This window comes from Haemaphysalis longicornis, unplaced genomic scaffold, assembly GCF_048455015.1.
Source record: "Haemaphysalis longicornis isolate Haplotype H1 unplaced genomic scaffold, Haemaphysalis longicornis Haplotype H1 scaffold_10, whole genome shotgun sequence".
NCBI classification, from domain to species: Eukaryota; Metazoa; Arthropoda; class Arachnida; order Ixodida; family Ixodidae; genus Haemaphysalis; species Haemaphysalis longicornis.
Genome location: NW_027526204.1, coordinates 47,094,761 through 47,116,571, shown reverse-complemented (window position 1 = coordinate 47,116,571; position 21,811 = coordinate 47,094,761). Strand labels below are relative to the sequence as shown.

The 21,811-nt window shown below is 47.4% G+C and overlaps 1 protein-coding gene across 4 annotated transcripts in view; it reads right to left on the bottom strand.

Annotated features, from left to right (window-relative positions):
• The window catches only part of LOC144157724 (lipase member H-like), a 219,323-nt gene that overhangs the window by 29,785 nt on the left and 167,727 nt on the right, over positions 1-21,811 (bottom strand). For all 4 annotated transcript variants that reach the window (XM_077688502.1, XM_077688505.1, XM_077688503.1 and 1 more), the window contains one exon: positions 856-1,108. In XM_077688502.1, the coding sequence (XP_077544628.1) occupies positions 856-1,108 (253 nt within the window). The remainder of the gene's footprint in view (positions 1-855; positions 1,109-21,811) is intronic.

Sequence of the window (21,811 nt, the reverse complement as noted above, 5' to 3'; positions counted from 1 at the left end):
TGCACCCTGTTTTCGGGGTGGGCGGTCTTACTCTTCGTTCGTTATGGCAAGAGAGCAAACATGGCCGGTAAACCTTGAAGTCGGTGGCTTGCTCGGCTTGAGGTGGCTTGTCGGCTTAAAGATAGCGTACCCCGCACCTTTACCTGATGTCACGAAGCCGAAGACGACGCAGTTGTCTTGAAGAAAAAAAAAGTTTATGGGAATGAACTTTGGCACCTCTAATAACTGAAAAATACACAGGCGGCGAAGCAGCAGTCAACAAAGTGACGTGTGCAGGCGAGTGTAGGTGAATCGAATGCCGCGGCCTCTGCTTTGCGGGTATTTATCTTTCGGCGCAGGTGTTTCTCGAACCGTCCAATTAGATCAAGAAGTCTGTAGATGGACGAAGAACATTGTAGACAGGTTGCGTTCGGGCGAACCATTCTGCCTATCAAATGAGATAATCCGTGCGGCGTAAGAAATCATGAATGGAACACGCGCTTCACTAGGGACACAGGTTGTACATCCAGATGCAGCCGCTCGGTAAAAACAAAAGCATATCTAAACAAATGCAATGCATTGTTCACGGCAATATCAATAAACGAGAGCACAATGAGCGATTTCAAAATATTTGAAGGCTTCAAAATAGCTCAATCAATATATTTTATGATTTATTGATATTGTGGAAGTTCTTTTATAAGCCGTGTGTTTAAAGGTCAAATAATGCGTCAATGGCTGACGTTACCCACAAGATAAACATGAAAAAATCAAACTACCATTGCTTTCAAAACAAACATTTATGTTCTGAAAATCTCAGCAAAAAACTGTACTACTCGCATTGGTGAAAAAGAAAAGTGTAGTTATCAATAAAAATACCTGTTATTCTTCCAAGCAACAAACTCGTGGTATCGTAGAAATGTCGGCCACAGACGCCAGCAGCGTGTGCACCGAGGCTGAATCCGACTACGTGCACGTTATCCGGATGGAGGCTGCAGTTGGATGTTTCGATGATTTTCTGAAGCATGAAAGAGAGAAGAACTCCCACCAAAGGCGAGCTTGACGCCGCTTTTGCATAATAGGGAAAACGGGCACGCTCCTGCCAGTCAACCTGGAGAACGTTGCAGTTCACCTAGAAGGAAGCACGTTTTTGAGACGGCACACTTCAGCTCCTCACTGATGCAAACTAAGTTACATTAACATTTTAACTATTCACTGTACAATTCAGCCCTACAGAAAATACTGCTGGAATGTCAGCTAAAATATCACACCTCATTTTGTTAGTATGGTTAAGGTATGACATACATACAAGTACTTTGTTTATGTCTTTATATATTCAACCTCAACAACGTCGCACAAAGCGTGTAGTTGCGGTGCGGACCAGTGCAGAGCAGAAATAGTGAGAATGTACTTGGAAAGCTTAGAATAGTAAAAGAGATAAGCCTTCATAAAACAGGAATAACTGTTATTACCGACTGTTAATATTTAGCTCGGAAAATGAGGCTCCCAAACGTCTTTCTTTCAGTGGTATTGTGTACAGATGGCGGGGTCAGATTACATTGAACTCTTTTTCAGCACCAGGTACAGATGAGGAAGAAGATCCACACATTTTGTTTTCTTTGCTACACAGAGGCCATGAATGCTGGCTTCAACAACATGGTACTACAAATGTGTACCCCATTAACAATTTATGTTCTACCAGCTGACCGATACTATGCACGTAAAAATTAAGGGTAACTGTTCAAATTGTAAAAGCCCAGAGCTGGCACTTTTCATCGCGACGCCATTTCTATGCACACCGACATTGAACACACTAAGCCTCTGGCAGTGGTGTGAGGAACCACGGCTGGTCTAGATGCCATATTCACGTCGTCTGCTCACTAGCGTTCTGCGCAGCGCCGGTAACATTCTGATCAGGAGAAAAGCATGAACGGCTGGTGGCCACAGCGATCAATGGCCTGCTGACGATTTCAGTATGTATATTCGAAAAAATATTATTTCGCAGCCGCTGGAGAACAAAGCACGTGTATTTAGAGGGGCATCTTTGTGGAGGACAGGACTTGTGACTCGCAAAACGTTCATATATTTTGTATTGCGACTAATGTTTTTTGTTTTTTTTTACGAACGAGTGCTATCACTGGCTGTGTCGCGAACGGACATGGTGCCTTGCTGTAAGCGCATAGGTGGTTCATGCGGGACAACAGTGCGCGCACAGAAAAGTCATGAAAGACAGCCGCTCTGGGGCACACTGATTTATTTGCCATAATATTGTAAAGACTGGAGTTTTGCCGTTCAAAATTAGACACTGTAAAGTGAATAGAAGACGCTGTCATTACCAGTGAGGCTCATACAAAAACTGAGCTTTTCGCACTAGTCTAAAAACTTCAACATTAGTACACTTTCTTTCAACATATGCTAACTACGCGATATTTTCTTACTACTTCTTTAGTTTTTCGTTTTGTGAGATATTGTGAAATATTTATTTCACATGCATTTTTCCTGGCATTGAGTTGTGTTAGTGATGACCCATCCCGTTGACCTGTCTCGTTTTCTCGCACCCTTGTTTTAAACCAAAATTACAAGAAACTTCTCCAAAATTTTGTTGTGTTGACCGTAATGGCAACACTAAAAATTGTGAGGGCTGTGACAGTGACCACGGTTTAGACCTGCAGATATGCAGTCGGGGCGATTACTGGAGGAAATTATTGAGCGTAATGACCTATGTGTTTTGAATGACAGCCCACCAACGTATCTTAGAGGAGCAGGGTACAGCAATGTTCTTGATTTGACGTTATGAGTTTCAGAAATTGCATCGGGGGCATCATGGTGCGTCTATTCTGATACTCACGGCAGTGACCTTCTCCCTGTCTTAATTAAACTACAACGAATTCTCCAGACGCAGCAGCAAAGGATGGCATGTGTTACAAACTGGGATGTTCTCTGCTTCCATAAATATCATTCCGAAGTTTCCGCTAGAAATATTTGCACTTCCGTAGAAATGGTCAAATCCACTATGGCAAAGGCTACCAAATGGATTCCTGGTCCAAGCGCAAGCGCTGGTGTGAACGGAGAGTGTGGCTGCGCGCAATTCGACGTCGGGCAGAGCAGCGTTTTCGGCGCCAAGGAACGTTAAAAGATTACCGAACCGCACAGAGGCCATTATTGAAAATTCGTAAGGAACTGCAGTCTTTAGGCCAACATAGGCGGACGCCATTCTGTGCCACTTTATGTCCGATGACGTCAATGAACTAAGTGTAGGATTTGATTTGCGCTCTTGGATTACGTGCGGAAGCAAGAATGCCTTTCCAAGGATTAGCGTTATACAGAAAATTATCTTAAACAGCTGTTGCGGATGAATTCTGTGCATGGATTACGAGACCTTAAGAGGCAGTGGAAAATGATAAGTTTATCGCATGTTCCAACGCCGCTAGGTCATCCTTCCAGAAATACGGAACATTGTTTCACGCAGAGCTTGACGTCGGGTTCTCGCTGACTGAACTCGAAGAACCAAAGCGAAGGTGTCTCCGCACTACTGCCGCTGGGCCATACAACGTCACCTTTGCTCTCCATTGCAATCTTCGTGCTCGTATGACCATACATCTCCTTTATTTACTGAATGAAATACGGAATGCTGAGGACATCCCCGAGTGCTGAAAGTTATCGAAGATTGTGCTTCTCCTCAGTTCAGGAAATTCGCTACGAGAAATCTACCCCTTTAGGCGTGTCAACTTGGCCATTTGCATATTCAAGACATACGAAACGGTAATATTTATAGATTACTTCTGTGCACTATAGACAGTATACTAGGCCTGGTGACGTCTATTGAACAAGAGCGCTCTCAAAGAAATACAATAGCTGATTTCTGAATATTAGTCGAGCATTAGACACCGATATTCTTGAGGACTGCAATTCAGCGGGCAATGAAACGGAAGATGATAGGTGTGACATTAAGGGAGAAGAAGAAAGCGGAGTGGGTCAGGGAACAAACGCGTGTTAAGGACCTATTAGTAGAAATGAAGAAGAAATGGACGTGGGCAGGGCATGTAATGAGAAGGCATGATAACCGTTGGTCAATAAGGGTAACAGAGTGGATCCCTAGAGTAGGCAAGCGTGGCAGGGGGCGCAGAAAGTTGGTCGCAAGTTGGATAAATTGGTCGCAGTTAGCACAGGCCCGGGGTAATTGGAGAATAATGGGAGATGCCTTTGCCCTGAAGTGGGAGTAGATAAACTGGTGATGATGATGACGATGATTCTTGAGGCATTTTCAAAACGGGAATTCGGGTTAAATACTTTGACGGATGGAAAACTTCTTCAAGAACAGAATAATATATATGTGCACAGGCCGAGAAGAAACCCAATATGCAGTCAAAAAGGTGTTCCTTAGGGACGCGTGCTAAGTCAACTGTTGCGTAGTGTTTTAATGGCGAATTTTCCAGCTTTGCTTTCCCCGCAGCTGCACGTAACCATCTACGCTGATCACATTTGCATTTGGTGCAGCGGCGATTGTTTCTTCTTGATTGAAGGTGACCTTCAAAGCGGCAATAACAGCATTGAGGAGTTTCTACGCGAGCGTGAGATGGATGCCTTTGCAGCAAAGTCAGCCTTTCTTGTTTTACGAGAAATAGGCTGCCTTAATTAAGCCTCACCCTCAGTGGTCAGGAGATCACTCCAGAAAAAAAAAACGTCACAAGTTCCTGGGTATATACATTGACACATCGCTCATATGGTCCCGAGTTATTCATTATTTGCAAGAAAGGGCATCACGTGTAGCCCACGTTTTGTGTTACCTCGCAAGCAGTCAGTGGGGTTCATCCGATTCTATGCTTCGACTGCATGCTGCACTTGTCCGTTACCCTAGGCAAGTTTCTATACCTGTTCCCCGCGGTCTGTCACATCGGCAAGAGCAGCGACTGCAAGCATTGGTAACCAGAGGCTTCCGTCTCTGCCTCGGAGTGCCCAGGCCAACATCGGGAAATATGTTTCTCGCGGAAACAACACACCTGCAAATGTTGCAGGTGTGCTGCCATTACCAGCGCCTGACTACTCAGCATAACTCGCACCCTTTGGTTCCCCGCCATCAACCGCGTCAGCGCCAAAGGTTCATTAGGCCATCTTTGGTGATATCATGGCCCCGACCCTGTGTATCAATGGCCACACAGCACTGGGTTGCTCCATGGATTGTTCCCTGTGTTGACACTAATGCTGACATCCTCGGGATGCCCCAAAATTATCTATATCTAAAATGCGAACAATGAAGACAAGGCTCAATTACATCATAAACGTTATGCTGATTATGTGCATGTATACACAGATAGGTCGTCCACAAGCGCATCGTTGTCGTCAGCTTACCCAATACCGAGCCTCCATTGATTAGCGCGTCAAGCTCTCGCACCCCACATCGTGGACTGCTGCAGAGCTTTGCTGTCAACATTATTGGTACCATGTTTTCGCCGACGAAATGGGAGCTATTCACATATTTAAAAGCGGCTCTTCTAACCCCAAGTCCACTTGCGGCTTACGTTAACCACAGACTTTTAGCAAGACGCATCTGTGATGTGATGGCATTTGAAATAGGGAGGACTAACACAATAACATTTCAGTTGATGCCGGTACATTTTAATAAGTGGAAATTCACGAGCTGACAAACTTGCAGAAACTGCTCATTTAAATTCCGCGTGCAGCGTCGGGCTTGTTACCAAAGGTGCTGTAAAAATTACTTCAAACAACTGAGGATGCTCATTACTTTGGAAACCAGGTTGACCGATATAGGTGAAATTAACTGTGTCGCATCATGGCCATTTTGTATGGGTTGCAAATAGATGTATGTAGGTTGTTTGGATTATATTCTGCTGCTGTAAGGAGACACACACACACACAAACACGCACGCCCGAACGCACGCACACACTTGCACACACACACGCACGCACGCGTGGGCACGCACACACACGTGCACGCACACACACACGCACACGCAGGCACACACACACGCACACGCACACGCAGGCACGTACGCAAACACACACACAACCCGCTTCCGATCACGGCGGACTTTTTCTCGACTTGGATTTCGTTTTCCCTGTATAATGCAAAAATGGCAATCACCTCATTCGACGCCAGAGCACCTTCAAGTACCCGAATAGTACTGACAATAAGGACTGCATCTTTGAAGTGTATATATATATATATATATATATATATATATATATATATATATATATATATATATATATATACAAGGCGTCATGCAAGGAGACAAAATATCTCTAATGTTGTTATTCACAGCATGTTTACAAGTAGTCCTGGGAACGTTGGATGGGGAACAGGTGGGCGTAATTTGCTGCCGACGTTGCCCTGCTATGTACCAACGGGAACGAATTTCAAAGCATTCTTACCGCACTGGACAAGGAGAGTAGAACAGTGGGCCTGAAAATTAACGTGCCGAAAACTAAAGTACTGATCAATAACCTCTGGAGGGCACAGCGTTTTTTTTCCCCAGAACAGAACGGTAGTTCTATCTATTCAGCATGTGTGTTTAAAGCTGCACTAAATACGCTAGTGTGTTGTTCGTATTTCCCCGTAGTCGTTAGGGTTTCTAGTATTGAACCAATTATTTTGTTTTTGTTGATCTGTCTCTTGGGAATTCATGTCAATAATGATTTGTTTTGGCACGTGAGCACATCCGAACAGCTACAGTTACAGTTTTCTTTGACTGTTCCGCTACACTTGCGCAATTTGGCTGGCTGGTGAGGTTCGGATAACTTCCCAGATATTTCTTTTGTTAAGGAGTTGCTAGGGAACCATGCAAGTCAAAATAAAGCCTTTGTATTGGTTAAAAGGTAGGGCAATGTTCGGCAGCCAAGCAAAGTATCACTGGAACATTTTTGTAGCTTCTTGGGGTAAAATGTTCTACAGATGTTTTATAATTTTTGGCTTTATCTAATAACCATTACGCTTTGTTAACGTAAGTAATTACAAAACTCACACCCCGGTAGATGTGTGACATCTGTTTAGAATTTTACTGGGAGTTAGGTGTTCCGGTTGTAACGTATGTTCTGTATTAGAAGAGAATTTGCCCGTTGATTCGTCATCTCTAGGATTGACATGTGTTTATACATTACTAGGCCTGGCCCTTCCTATGATACTTTGAATAAATTTTTCATCCCCTAAGAATATTTTATTAGGATCTGTTTACTAGCTGACAAAGCTATTATAACCGCAGAAATGTGTCAGTTGTATAAAACACAACATAAAACATTTGCTTCCAACCGCTTCTGTTGTGAATCGCTTTTAGGTTCATTCAAGGCTGATAGGTGCTTCGGAACTCCCATTAGCGTGGTGAAAAGCGCGTCAACGAACGCAGTGTTGCGATTCTGTTGCGCAACCCGTTTTCTGCTCTCGGCTGAACCACCAAAAGCCTGCCGTCGGCCTTCCCAAATCGACGTTCGACGAACCGGCATATGCACAATGGTGATAACCCTTTCGGCGACCTCGCGGCCCCTCAAGTGCCAACGGGCCAGTGGCGGTGCTGACAATAGAGAGTTTTAGTATAGCTCTTTTAGCCCTACGCGAAGTGCAACCGCTCGCTAGTCCCTTGCGTCGGTGGAACTACGCATGCGCAGCACGCAAAGTTGATTTTGCGTTTAGCGGCCGTAAAAGGAGCGCAAGCTATTTCAGCAAAGTAGCTTTCGTACGATACGGCCCTTGCGTGTCCCTGTGTTTTCAACATGGCGGCAAGCAGAGCGGAGCACCTAAACGGTTTCTTTTATCGGTGTGGAGCAATTTCCGTCTGATAGAACAAGTTTTTTACTTTTGCATCCTGAAATAGTTCCGGTGGTTTGCACGCTGCTATCGCCGTGAACAAAACTAACGTGGCATCCGACTGTCCGAACAAAGCTCCTGCAGGCCGGCATAGAATGCTGTGTTTTTGTTGACGAGTTGACGAGTTCGCTTTACGTTGTAAGGCCGCGGTGTGCTCCTGCGGGTAGACTATGCTTATTATGTTCGGAATTAGTTATCACTAGCGGCGACTCAACCCAGTGTGTGCGGTTAAAAGCCTTCAGGGCTTGCACCAGAGTGAAGTGACGTGCTGTTCGACCCCGCAAGTCGCGTGAATTGAGTGCGATGTTTATGACGGACTGGAGTCAAAAGATCGCATTTTATGTTTGTGCCTCCGCCTCGCAGTGCAAGCAGTTACATTGTTACGTCGTGTGTGTTAGAAACGGATTACGGGATTGTTTTCGAGTCGAATAAATTCTATACACGAAACCCAGACTTTTGGTTCTGCGCGTTGTGTGCGATCGCCAAAACTAAGTAATCTCGGGGCTTCAATGCTTCCGCTATAGAGTGTGCTTATGAAGACGAATATTTCTATCATGTTGTGTACCTTTCGCATTCAATACTAACGGGAAGGCGTTTGATTCCGCTGATTGGGTAGTCGTGCAAAATTCTGGGTGCTCTTTCGGCCAGATGAGCGTCGCTTTGCATTTCGTTCAACAGATGGCGCCATAAGCGTTAGCGGGCCACAAAGCAAAACCGACGAAAAGCTGTACTAAAACTCTCCGTGCGGTGCCGACGTAGCGTGCCGCAAAAATTTAACGTTTAACGGACGCAAAGTCACAAAACGCTATACTAAATCTCTCTAATAGCGCCGCTTGGCACCCCGCACTGCAAGCTTCAGCAGCGTGCCTGCGCATCATTGTCATGCCCTTTTTGTGGCGTGTTTGACGACGCTAGAGACGTTTTCAACGAGTCACTTGACGAATATTACGACAAACAATGCAAGATGTCTTCCCGGTGGTGCGACATCACCAGGACAAAGGCTTCGACCCATGGCGGGTTGACACGGTGGGGGCAACCTAACGCTCACCTGGCATTAGAGTAGTGGATATCTCCAACACCGCCTAGACTAGGTGGTGGTGGTCTCTCTCTCTGTCACTCTCGCTCTGACTCTCACGCGCGCGCGCGTGTGTGTGCGTGCGTGCGTGCGTGCGTGTGTGCGTGTGCGTGTGTGTGTGTGTGTGTGTGTGTGTGTATGTGCGTGGGGGTGCTACTATATGTGCCATGAGTTCTGTGATTGGAGCGTCCTGACGTCAGCCGAGAAAAAGGGTGAAGGGGAACGGACCCAACGCGCCTACTTAATTTCTCTCGCACAGGAGTGCATTGCCTGTTCCCTGATACCGAGATGTAAATACTTGTACATAAAGATTTCTTCTCCTTCAACTTCGTCATCATGACTGCCCCGGCACGACAACAACCATGGTCCACTTCGACCACGCTACCTCGGTTAGCAACAGCAGACAACTGAGGTTGCCCTTATTCTCAGCAGGTTTCCCAGCGCCCATAGTGGTATTAGGGCAACTAATGTGTAGGTGTCAGTCTGGTTATTGGTCCAACACCTTGCATACATAGTAGAGGTCCACTACCTCTCAAGACATCTCCACGATTGAATTCTACAATGTATAGAGGTTCCGACTCTACGGAGTTATACATAAACCTCATCAAGTTTCTGCACGACTGGAAGTTGTGGCAGCAAACCAAATTGCAAAATTTTGGTCACTTAGCTTCGGCGGACAAGTTGGTTCAGTGAGAAGCTAAAAAAAACGTTTATGAACCAAATTATAATGCATAGGGTCGCCCATAGCACAACTATACCTTGCTTTCTTTTTTTTTTGGGGGGGGGGAAAGGGCGGGAAGGTTAGCGGATGTAAGATGACATGGTGCCCTAATTTCGCTCTTCATTAGTTCGTACATGTCACGTGAAGTACCACCAGAAATTATTTCCTTCTTGCTTTAGCGGTAGCAATGCCTAGCAAGGCGTACACTTACACTACTGTAGTATAAGCTGTGCCCCGGAAGTGGAACCAAGGGCGGACTTGATTACTTTGGTAAATCTAAAAACTCAGCGACAATTTTTTATCTATACAACAATATTAACTATGTCAACGGCGCTCAATTGTCGTAAATGAAAAGAAGCCATCCCTTTCTTTTCTTCCGTTTTTTACCAAAAATACATTCTGATCATCTTCACAGAGCAGTGAAGATTTAAGCTTATAGAAAACAGAAACATCGAAGTAGACATTCAGCTGCAATAGTACCAATCAATCTTAGTAAGGCTATTTCTGTAACGTAGACTCCTGTATAACGCATTTGTGCCTGCTGAGTGTCAGAAATTCCGCCGTTCTTTCTGGTGGCGCCGTAATCACAGGTACTCCTGTGTTGGCGAGGGTACGGCCAACATTTGTCTTTACACCTGGCAACAGTGGGTCGTTTGAAAAAAGTTGTGAAGGCCATTTGCGAACGAAAAATGTGTTGTATTAAGGAGACACTGGCTCTAGCACTGACAGGCAACTCCTGTTTCAACAAAAAAGGTATAAAGATTTACGATCTAGTAAGTGGCCAGGGTGACGCTAGAACTTTACAGTGGTGATTACAGTAGAGATGCTCTTTCTTCGGCTACCTTGTTCGTTCGTAAAAAAATTTAACGCAAAAGCTTTTTTTCTTCGTTTCACTCGATTCAACCAGAAATATTACGGGTGAGTTCACTAGTGTGTTTGTGACCCACTGGGAATTGATCGCTTATTCGGTATGATTGGTAGGGGGCAGAAGTAGAGAGAGAAACGAGCTAAGTGCATGCTGAATGTTTATCCTAAGCTTATATAGGGGACCTCAAATACTGAGTATGGCCTTGAGCTAAAGCTTCAAGTGGTCATTCTTTGCGCAGCAGCCCGGCATTGCCTATTACCGCGTCGTAAATATATGTTCTACGTGCGCGATGGCACCATTTCGTGGAGCAGCGCTGATGAAGAAATAAAAGTTGGAAGGAGGAGAGCGGGCGCGTACCCTTTTGGGGACAATGAAACATAGCGGCAGAATGAGGCTGAACGGACTCGTAAATAAAAATGAGGAGCTCAACGGTTCGGACGTCTTTAAACAAAGTTTAATTTGTATGACTAAATTATCAACGAATCAAGCATCATAATGTTTCACTTATCAACTCCAATAGAGCGGGAGAAAAGTTAACAGGCTGTTATCCCAGTGACAACTGTGAGGACATGTATACATCTGTTGTGACAGTGTGAAACTTCCGTAATGAATCCAAAAGGGCCAGCGTGCCGGCGGGAACAGTAATATGGGCTCATGAAGTCCAAGCTCGCCGTTTTGAGCGTAGTTTTGTAGCTAGAAGACGCCTTCGTGTAGCAGACGACGCCGAGGTGCGTTTCAGTTCACCTCCGCTTGAAACAGCAGTTCGCCTCGGCGTGGTCATCGAAAAGCCTAGGAAGTTGGCACCCCCACAGTGACCGGCCGATCCTATGGCTTTCGGGGCGATAGAGCGGGCAAAGTTGGTTATTGGCAGTGAGATTAGGGTGCCTCGATGCGCGCCCGCTCGGTGCCTCGATGCATACGCGCCCGGCGGAGTGGGCGCGCATCGAGGCACCCTAGGTGAGATGTTTGAGTGGCACCCCCTGGCTGTGACGTCGAGTTAGGGATTCGCGCCGCTGTCGTCTGCTACACTCTGCTTGTGAGGGGCAGCAATGCCTGTGCTAGAAATCGCAAGGTTTGATGCTTTAGTGCATAAAAAAGCGTATTTCGAGTAATTCAGTTATTTTTGCCAGCTTCTGACACGAACACTGAATAATTTCAAGCTGTATCCCGCACAAGTTCGTAACACACGAAGAGAGAGAGAGAACAATTTTCTTCAGAGCATCGGTCAGAAGACAGTGTGAAACTCGTCCTTTCTATCTTATTGGCAAGGTTCCGCGCTGAGAGCTCCTCAGTAATTAAGTATTCAAAATGAGTAGGCTTCCCTGCACTATTTTGGAGATGCTCTTATGAAGACAACAGTGCAATGCTACTTAGCAAGCAGTGGCCCCCTACACAGACATTGCAAAGCAGGAAATAAAGCGGCTGTCTTCTATTTCATTCGTCGTTGTTGACTTGTATGGGGTGAATGTTTTTTTTCGCTGTGCCCAAAGGTTTAATTTATCTGCATCGTCAGAAACGTCTTATTAGTAGGTTAGGGGATGTTTGGGAGGCTCACAAAGATCGTATGGACAATTTCTGCATGCCTTGGAGGAAAGAAAAGTTTATGAGGGAGCGTCACGTGACTATTGTGAAGCCTAGTCATAAAAAATAAAAAGGAAAAACTGATGGGAGATGCCCCTCTTACGTGACGGGCAAGCGGTACTTCTTTGCGCCTCATGCGGCCGCCCGCCCGCCCGCGCTGCCTGCGTCGTTCTGTTTGGTTGCCGGGCCGTCCGGGTATTCGGTTTCGGCGACGAGTCCCCGTCCGGGCGTTGCGCGCAGCGCTGCCTGCAACCCGAAAGGTGCAGCGGGCTGATCGTGCAGGCGAAGTGGTCGGAGGGGAGAGACAGATAACATCTGTATTTATTGAGCCTTCGGATCCGTCGAATTTCACGCAGCAGTCGAAGTGTTGTGGTCCACCGCCGTGCAAAAGTGGAGATGACAGAGTACGACATCCGCGCCTTACATTTTATTTCACAAAACACACCTCACTTTCTTGGTTCTGGTCATTTTATCTTTTCACCTCCCAGGCGTAATTTAGCGTTCGTTACCCATCTACCTGTCGCACGGCCTCGGGCAACCAGCCCGCATTCTGCCTGCGACGCGAGGCGGAAAATGATCCGTTCTTCCCGCGCCCGCACCCAACATCAGCGGTTCTGCACCTTTGGTTTTCTAATGCACTGAAGGAGACAGCAAGGCAACACAGACGTCGTCACGACAATTGTGGCACGTACAACGTGCCACCATGCCGGAGCACCGATAAGGCGAACGTATGCAAATGCGCGCGCGAGCGAAACCAAAGCTTTTCGCACCACCTATCAGCTGATGGGACACTCGTTACAGCGCTATGATGTAAAGGGAAAGTGTCGCGATTAAATTTGTCGTCATGTGCTGACTCCCGAGTATAATGTTACATTAGCCATCGTACTTATTTCGTAGAATGTTTGTGAAATTTATGCCGCATTGGCTTGTCCAGGCTACTGATCAATATCTGATATGTGATATTGGCAAGCGTAACTTGCGTGCTGTCAGGTATGAGGGCTCCGCTAGATTATGTAAGCTCACAAAGCCGATTTACATCATAGTGTATGGCCGCAACATGACCTTCGGAGAAAGCACTGCTAACGGAGACACTGTCACTAAATTTTAGGGCAGCGGAATTGCATTCAGGTGCTTGCATATGCCGGCTTCGGGACGCTGGCCTGTGACACACACCTGGCGCTCATACAAACCGAATGTACCACACTAAAATCGCGTCATAAACGTTTATACTCTCCTAAACACACCAAACTTGCAAACAGAGTGCCTGCTTTACATTATTCTGTATTTAGAACGCGTACAAACGGTAAATCGCAGTCTTGAACGAGCCCTAAAAGCAACGGCGACAGGGGGGAGCGGGCCGGAGACTTCCGCGGCTGCTTTCGAAACGGGCCGCTAGGGGGATTTCAGTTGCGCCCCTACAGGCCGCGCTCGAGCCGTATACGCCTCGAGCATCTCGATGGCTGCGCCGCCTGCCGTCACTTTTCCTCGGCATCTACGGGAGCAGATGATGATGGTGGTTTCGGTTTAATGGCGCAAGGCCGACATGGACAAAGAGCGCCAAACTCAAAGTTATTTCATGAAGAGGGAAGCCTAATAAAATCAGTGTTGACTATGAGCACGGCTGGTGTAAAGGGCCAGGAAGAAGAACATGAGTGGTTAAAAGATCATTAAGGTGGCTGGCGTATAGGACCAGGGGTAAAACTATGGGTGGTATGAGATGAGTTGTAAGAAATGAACTTCTGATAGGAACTTAAACGTGTGCTGAACGGAAAACATGGCATCGTCTCCTAAGAAGTATGACGGGTGTTGTGGAATAGGTCGTGTGTGTAGTTGTGGAAAGTGTTTGCGTCGTGTAATGTCGAGTGCCTTACATTGTATGAGGATGTGGATCACGGATAGGGCCTCTCCGCACCTGCTGCACAGAGGTCTTGGAGATCCAGTGAGCAGGTGCGAGTGCGTTGCATGTGTGTGCCCTATCCGTAATCTAGCCAAGGCGACTTCAGTGTATCTATTACGTGTGTAGGTGGTGTATGGTCCTAAGTGTGGTTTTATTACGTGTAACTTGTTGTCTGTTTGTTCGCTCCAGTGTGTTTGCTATCTTTTGCCAAGTTGTTGTCTGACGTGTGGTTTCACGTCGGTGTAGGGTAATGTGGTTATGTCTACTGTATTCAAGAGTGTAGCAGCAGCAGCCATTCGATCCGCTGCTCATTCCCGGCTATACCACAGTGGCCAGGGACTAAGCAAACGACGTGTTAAAATTTCTGGACTTAGAGAGACATAATACTTTTGGTGATAAGATTTACAACGTGATTTTTTGAAGACTGTTGACGACAATGCCCGCACAAGACTGAGGGAATCTGTATAGATAATGGATTGTGGGATGTGGCTTTGAATTATATGATTAACAACAAGAAGTACACCATAAGCCTCTACCGTAAAGATACTTGTATTACTGTTAAGAGTTCTCGTGACACTAAGGCCGGGCCCATGCACCGCGCAGGACACCGAGATGTACATTTTAGAGGCATCCGTATAAAATTCAGAACACTGATACTTCTGCTGCAAATAGAAAACGTGCTGCAGAATTGCACATGTGGGAGCTCGGTTTTTATCTACATGTGCGAAAGATGTGTCGCGTGATACAAGCGGAGATGCCATGGTGCTATAAAATCTGTTAGAGAACTTTGGATTGTATCTAAAAAGGAGACAGCAAGCTCTGACGCTTCCTCTCTAACTCTGTAAGTGAAGGGCGCAGAGAAGGATGGTCGATTTAAAAGGAGTTCAGTCATCGATGTATCATGAAAAAGTGATTTAAAAGGATGGCGAGGCATGCATAAAATTTTAAAAGCATAAATGAGATCTGTGTATGCTCGCTGACGTTGTAGGTTCCATTTGTCGCAGTCTACATACAGGCTTTCAACTGGACTAGTCCGGAAGGCACCACACGCCACGCGGAGCCCTAGATGAAGCACAGGGTCCAGCATTCTGAGGGATGTTTTAGTGGCTGACCCATAGACAAGGCTACCATAGTCCAATCGTGAACCTATCAAGCCGGTAAAAACACGTAAAAGAAGTTGTTTGTCAGCACCAAAAGAGATGTGCGAGAGAACCTTCAGGATATTCATTGTTTTTAAGCATTTATATTTTAGTTGCTTTATGTGTGGGATGAATGTGAGCTTTTCGTCAAAGATTATACCTAAAAACTTGTGTTCCTTTTTGACAGGAATCGAGACACCGTGGAGTTGATTGTTTGGATCCGGGCGGATGCCACGCCTCTTGGAAAACAAAATACAAGTGCACATCCCTGGATTAAATTTAAAACCGTTGCTATCTGCCCAACCAGCTAGCTTGTTAACGCGAAGCTGGACTTGGTGCTCGCATACAGACAGGTTACAAGACTTAAAGGATAATTGTACATCGTCTACATAAATTGATCAGGAAATCGACGGTGGCAATGCCTTCCCAAGGGAAGTCATTTTCACAATAAAAAAGGTGCAGCTTTAAACTCCTCCTTGTGGCACTCCATTTTCCTGCACATGAACCCTAGAGAGCGCAGTTCCAACTCGCACCCGAAATGTTCTTTCGGACATGTAACTGGCGAGCGTGTTCATCTTGTTACCCGACATGCCAAAGGACTTCAAATCGCTGAGGATGCCGTACCGCCAAGCAGTATCGTACGCCTTTTCCATATCTAAGAAGACTGCCATACAGTACTGCTTGTGGAGGAAGGCATCTTTTATATACGCCTCTAATGCAACGAGTTGATCGTTGGTAGATCGCCCCGCCCTGAAGCCTGCCTGGCAGCTCTCGAGAAGACCATTGTACTCTAAGAAGTACACGAGTCTCCTGTTCAGCATCTTCTCAAAGCGCTTACACAGGCAGCTTGTCAGGGAAATGGGACGATAACTGGCAGGAGAGGAAGGGTCCTTCTCTTCCTCTAAGGAAGCCACTACTATGGCCTCCCTCCAAGAGCGCGGAATGTGCCCCGAAAGCCATATTCTGTTGTATAAGTGTAGGAGTGTTTCAAGGTTGTCTGAGTGTAAGTGTTGTATCATTGTGTATGTAATCTTATCTGCACCTGGAGATGAAGGTTTACATGTGGTCAAAGCAGCTTTCAGCTCATGAATTGAAAATGGAAGAATTGTAGGAAGTTTGCGACTTCTTGGTATCACGCAGGGACCTCTTTTCTGCAGATATTTTGTGTTTTATGAAAGTGTTTGTGTAGTGTGCTGAACTGGACGCGTGTTCGGAGTGTTGTGCAAGTGTGTTAGCCTGGTCTTCAATTGTGTCCCCTGTTGTGCTAACCAGGGGTAGGCTGTGTGTCTCTTGTCCTTTGAGCTTGCGTATACGTGTGCAGACTTTGTGTGTGTCCGTGTATGAATTAATGGATGTCAAGAAGGTGTGCCAACTCTCTCGTTTTGCCACATGGCGCACACGTTTTCCGAACGCCTCGGCCCGTTTGAACAAAATAAGTTTACCCGACGTGAGGTACCGACGAAGGATACCCCACGCCTTGTTCTGGGCATCTTGCGCCCGCCTACAGTCCTCATTCTAATACGGCCTCCTCTGGTTGCACGGGGCACTAGAGGCGTGGGGAATGGAATTTTCGGCGGCGTCGAGGATGTGCGCCGTGAGGACTTGGGTAGTTTCTTCAACGTGTAGGTCTCCTATGGATGTGTGGTGTAGTTTCGATGTCTCTGTAAATGTGTTCCAGTTAGCGCGTGATTCATTGAACCTATTATGGGCAGATGAACTGCTTGGGCCTTTACCTATATATTGTCACGGGACGGGACAATACCCGCGCCGGCATGGCCCACCACTATGACGACAAGGAAGAAGATGGGTGCGGGGCGCAGCAAGCCCGGGCTCGGAATGGCTGCCTGTAAATAGTCGTGTAAATACATCACTTCATCGCCTCATGGTTCGTGTCATCTGCCGCCACGTTACATTTGGTGGAGTGTGCGGGTTCGTCATCCCCATCCTGGCCCCAGCACCGCATCGCATCGACGTGGACGCAGCCGCCAAGGACAATGGAGCCGCGCCGGGCCGCCCCAGCCCAGTCGAGACCAGAACAAGACGATGTCCCCCGCCCAGTGTCCCCAGCCAGAAAGACCAGAGTCAAGACCAGCCGAGACGAGCCGACCCAGACACGCCGACGATGTGTTCCCCCGCCCTTCCGTCCGACGTGGCTCAAGGACCTTGGCTGCTTCATCACGGCTGACGCCATTGCTGTTGCTGGGCCGGGCATCATCAACGTCGTCATCCTCATTCGTGGCGGCAAGTGATTCGCCACTGCATTTTTCATCTCATCCGCATTCAATCGCCAATTTGCCTCGTCGTCGACCGGGACGGTCTTCATCGACCGGGGAGGTAATGTCACGGGACGGGACAATACCCGCGCCGGCATGGCCCACCACTATGACGACAAGGAAGAAGATGGGTGCGGGGCGCAGCAAGCCCGGGCTCGGAATGGCTGCCTGTAAATAGTCGTGTAAATACATCACTTCATCGCCTCATGGTTCGTGTCATCTGCCGCCACGTTACAATATGTTAGTGAAGTGGGGAAGTGGTCACTGCCATATGGGTCAGTGCCCACACCCCACTCAAGACATGGAAAGAGAATTGCCGAACCAATAGCCAAGTCAAGATTTGAGTATGTATTGTGTCCTATGCTATGGTATGTAGGCTGTTTCTTGTTGAAAAGGCATACTCCAGAGGACGGTAAAAACGTTTCTATCGGGCGACCTGAGGCATCCGTGCGAGAAGAGCCCCAAAGAGAATTGTGTGCATTGAAGTCGCCTGTGAAGATGTATGGTTCAGGAAGCTGGTCGACCAGCGCCTCAAAGTGAGAGCTCAGAAGTGCAAGATCAGGAGAGATGTAGATGGAGCATACCGTTATCAACCTATTAAAAATTATTGTGCGGACGGCTACAGCCTCAAGGGCGGTGTTCAAGGTGACAGGGTGGCATGCTAAGGATTTGCGGGTTATTATGGCCACACCGCCAGAAAAATGTGTACAGCCAACCCTGTCCTTTCTGTATACCAGGTAACTATTCAAGAAATTTGTGTGCTTGGAATTCAGATGTGTTTCCTGGAAACACATTAAACTTGGCTGATTGGCATGCAGAATCTCATGCACGTCGTCAAGATTATTCAGGTGGCCTCTGCAGTTCCATTGAACAATGTTTTCTTTTCCCATTATGATGTGTTAGAGCTACTGGAGTGTGACTATTTACGTAAGGTCTTTAGGGGCTTGCACTGTTTGGAGGGACTTTTTTGCCTTGTCTCGAGGTTTAGATGGAGGGACCCGCTCCTGCCTCTGCAAAGCAGACAGGAATGGTCCCACATTCATCTCATCATCAGATTTGGAAGGGGTACCCGGCGTACCGGACCCCCAGACTTGGCACCCTTTCTGGTGCCCTTCTGTTGAGCCGCGACCGCCGAGGGCGTCAGGAGCGCCCCGGGGGGCACAGGCGGTGCGGCGGATGTGGGAATTGCTGCAGTTTCCTCCGTCTCCATCTCCTCCGGGCCCTGGCGTGTGATTTGTGCCGGTGGGGCGGAGGAAACGGTGGGTGCAGTAGCATCCCCACCGGACGTGGATGCCACCACAGCCGCTGCTGGCTCAGCGAGCGGTGCGGAGGGTTGGGCTGCAAGAGGCAAGCCAGGGGGGGGCGAGGGCTTGACCAAGTCCGACTCTCGGTACTGGGTCACCGCCGAAACAGGACGCCCCTCCGCCCCCCGGCGAGCTGCGTCGGCGTACCTCCCCTGCGGGAAAGAGGCGAACCTCTTTTGCGCCTCTGCGAAGGTGATGTTTTCGGTTACCTTCACATTAATAATTTTTTTCTCAAGATGAAACTTTTCACAAGCGCGAGAGTATGCTGCGTGTGGACCCTGGCAATTCGGGCAGGTGAAGTTGGTTGCAGTGCAGTTGTCGGAGAGATGATCATACTGGGCGCATTTGGCACATGTTGTTCTGCCGCGACAGGAGTTGGTACCATGCCTGAACCTCCAGCACTTGAAACAGCGCCGCGGGTTCGGGATGTACGGCCGGACAGAACAACGGATGAAACCTGCGTTGACATGCTCAGGCAGTGTGCAGCGGTCAAACGTAAGTATCAGGTGTTTTGTGGCTATTTCTTTCTTTTCTCTCCTTATGACGCTGCGCCTTACTGCTGTTACGCCTTGATCTTTTAGGCCTTCAAGCAGATCGGTCTCTGTCGGTTAGGAGGTCTGGCTCAGATATCACACCCTCGGAGCTGTTGAGGCTGAGGTGGGGTGTGAAGCTGATATCCAGGTCTGCCATGCGGGTTTGGCTCATGAGAGTTGTGGCTTGCTGCTGTGTGTTAACCTCAACTAAGACATCACCAGTTCTTAGTTTTTTAGCACTGTATGTCTTGCCAAAGATAGATTCAAGAAACTTGGATACAAGGAATACGGATTGTGAGAAAAGTCGCTTGGATTTGTCAACCAATTCAACTATCAAAAAACGTGGGTAGTTGTCGGGTTTCGGCGAGTTGATGGCAGGAAGAGGGGGAAAAGATTCTTCGGTGCGGACCCGATCAGGTCTGGAGGGGGTTTTTTGATTTACCATATGGCATAGGAAAAAGCTGGGGATGGAGGTACTTCCTTCGCTCAAGTTACCCTGATACCGAGAGAGGTCCCGGAGCTCCCTGTCTGGTAAACAGACAGGGAGCCCATCCGCCGCAGCTTGACCTGGGCACCGACGGCCACCGTTTGATGTTTCTACCCTTCACCTTAAAAGACATCGCCACGGTTGGATCCAGCTTATGTATGGGGGCTCGGGGTCCACCGTGTCGCCGACACCGTCACCAATATTGCTCAAGGTGCCCCGTGCGGGGGTGTACGGGAACAGCGCTGCGCGGATGATAGGGGATCATGCCGTGTTTTTGTTCTTTTTCGCTTCTTTTTGTACTTCCGCGCCCTCGACAACCTGTAATAGTAACGTCTGTTTAAGTAATTCCTGTTCAGGACACTTCAGAAAAAAATGAAACAGCTGCGTCTTGGTAGAGTGCTCGAACGCCAACGAAAGATAAATGGGGACGCGTTTCTAAGCGGTTTTTGGCGGCTCTTACGGGCGTCGGCGCCGGCAGCAGCATATCACCACTGTCACCTCCGAACACGTCAGGGACAAGTCAATTCTTTTGTCGCTCCGTTTAAACCTCCTACTGGCACAGCTGGAGCTGTGTTTCATCTTTCAGCGCGGACAACAAATGCGGCTTTGTTTCGAATAGGCCCGTAAGAGAAGAATATGTTTCGATGATGTTTGTACCCAATTCCTGCTTGTGCCCTTTATGAGAATATAAGTCACGCGAAAATCAAATGATATTGAAAGGCTGGGCGTCATAAAATATGTGCTCACTCAAGTGTTGCAGTAAGAACCGAGGTAAGGTACTGAAACCACGGAAAAAAAATGTCGTTAAGTCCATAAAATGTGGAATAGTTCGTACGTGAATGAAAAATCCCAGTGTAGCTTCGGAAAAGCTAAGTACGTTCAACTAAACTTAATCCATTTAGGACAAACTAGTTGCGGAATGCACTGCTATTTCGCAAGACATAAGGCTGAGGGTGACGCTTAATTATTGTGGTATTCAAATGTGGAGCGAAATCAAGGAATTAACGTTTTAGAAATCACATACACAAGCTGCGCGTTCACTTTTCTTTTGTTTTTTGATTTCAACGAAGGGTTTATCACTCGGCGGACGCATTTTTTCAATAGTACCCGGTACGCGGGTAGGCAGTTCACAAGCGATAAAAAGTTATTTTTGGGAGAATATGGTATCTGATAAGGCCCGCTGGTTTTACTTTTGGCTAGATTTTCGAGGCTCCCTGTGGCATATGACAATATTTAGAAGCAGAGTTTATTCGCGGGCACGGATTCCTCTACAAGCCCGTCTTCGCGCTGCTTGTGGAGGATAAATGTAACAGATCAATTTTTGCGAGCGCTCACTTCACGACCAGAACTACCCAGCATTCAATTTTAGTCGTGTGCTGATTCCGGACTATAATTTTGAATTCTCCATTGTGCTTCTGTCAAGGCGTGTTGGTGAAATTTATGCCACATTGGCATCTCCGGGGTAGTGATTAATATCTGAGGTATGATCCTGGCAAGCGTAGATGGCGTGCGGGCAGGAATGAGTTCTCCGCTGAATCATGAGAGCATACACACACAAAACCGATTTACATCATAGTGTATAACCGTAGCATGACCGTCGGAGGAAATGCTGCTTACGGAGACACTGTTCGTAAATTTCAAGGCAGTGGAATTACAATCAGCTCCACGCAACATGCCGGTTTCGCTACGCTGGCATATGTCACACATCTGGCGCTTATACAGACCGAACGTACCACACAACGACCGTGTCAGAAACATTAACACTCTCATAAATACATTACATTTGTAAACAAGGTGCTTGCTCCTTATAAATATGTGTTTCCTACGCACACAAACGGTAAATCGCAGTCGCGAACATGCCGCAAAAGCAGCGGCGACAATGGGAAGCGGGCTGGCGACTCCCGCATCTGCTTTTCAAACGGGCCGCTAGGGGTATTTCGGAAGCGCCCCTACAGGCAGCGCTCGAGGCGTATACAGGTGGCTATGGCTGTCATCTACATAGCTTCGTTATCCGGAACCATTGGCAGGTCCGATGAAGTTGTAGGGACGCAGCGCTTACGTATGGTGCGCCAGATGCGAGCTTGTGCGATGAACAGGAAACTTGAAACGGGCAAGTGTGTAGTGCGCATCAAACCCGG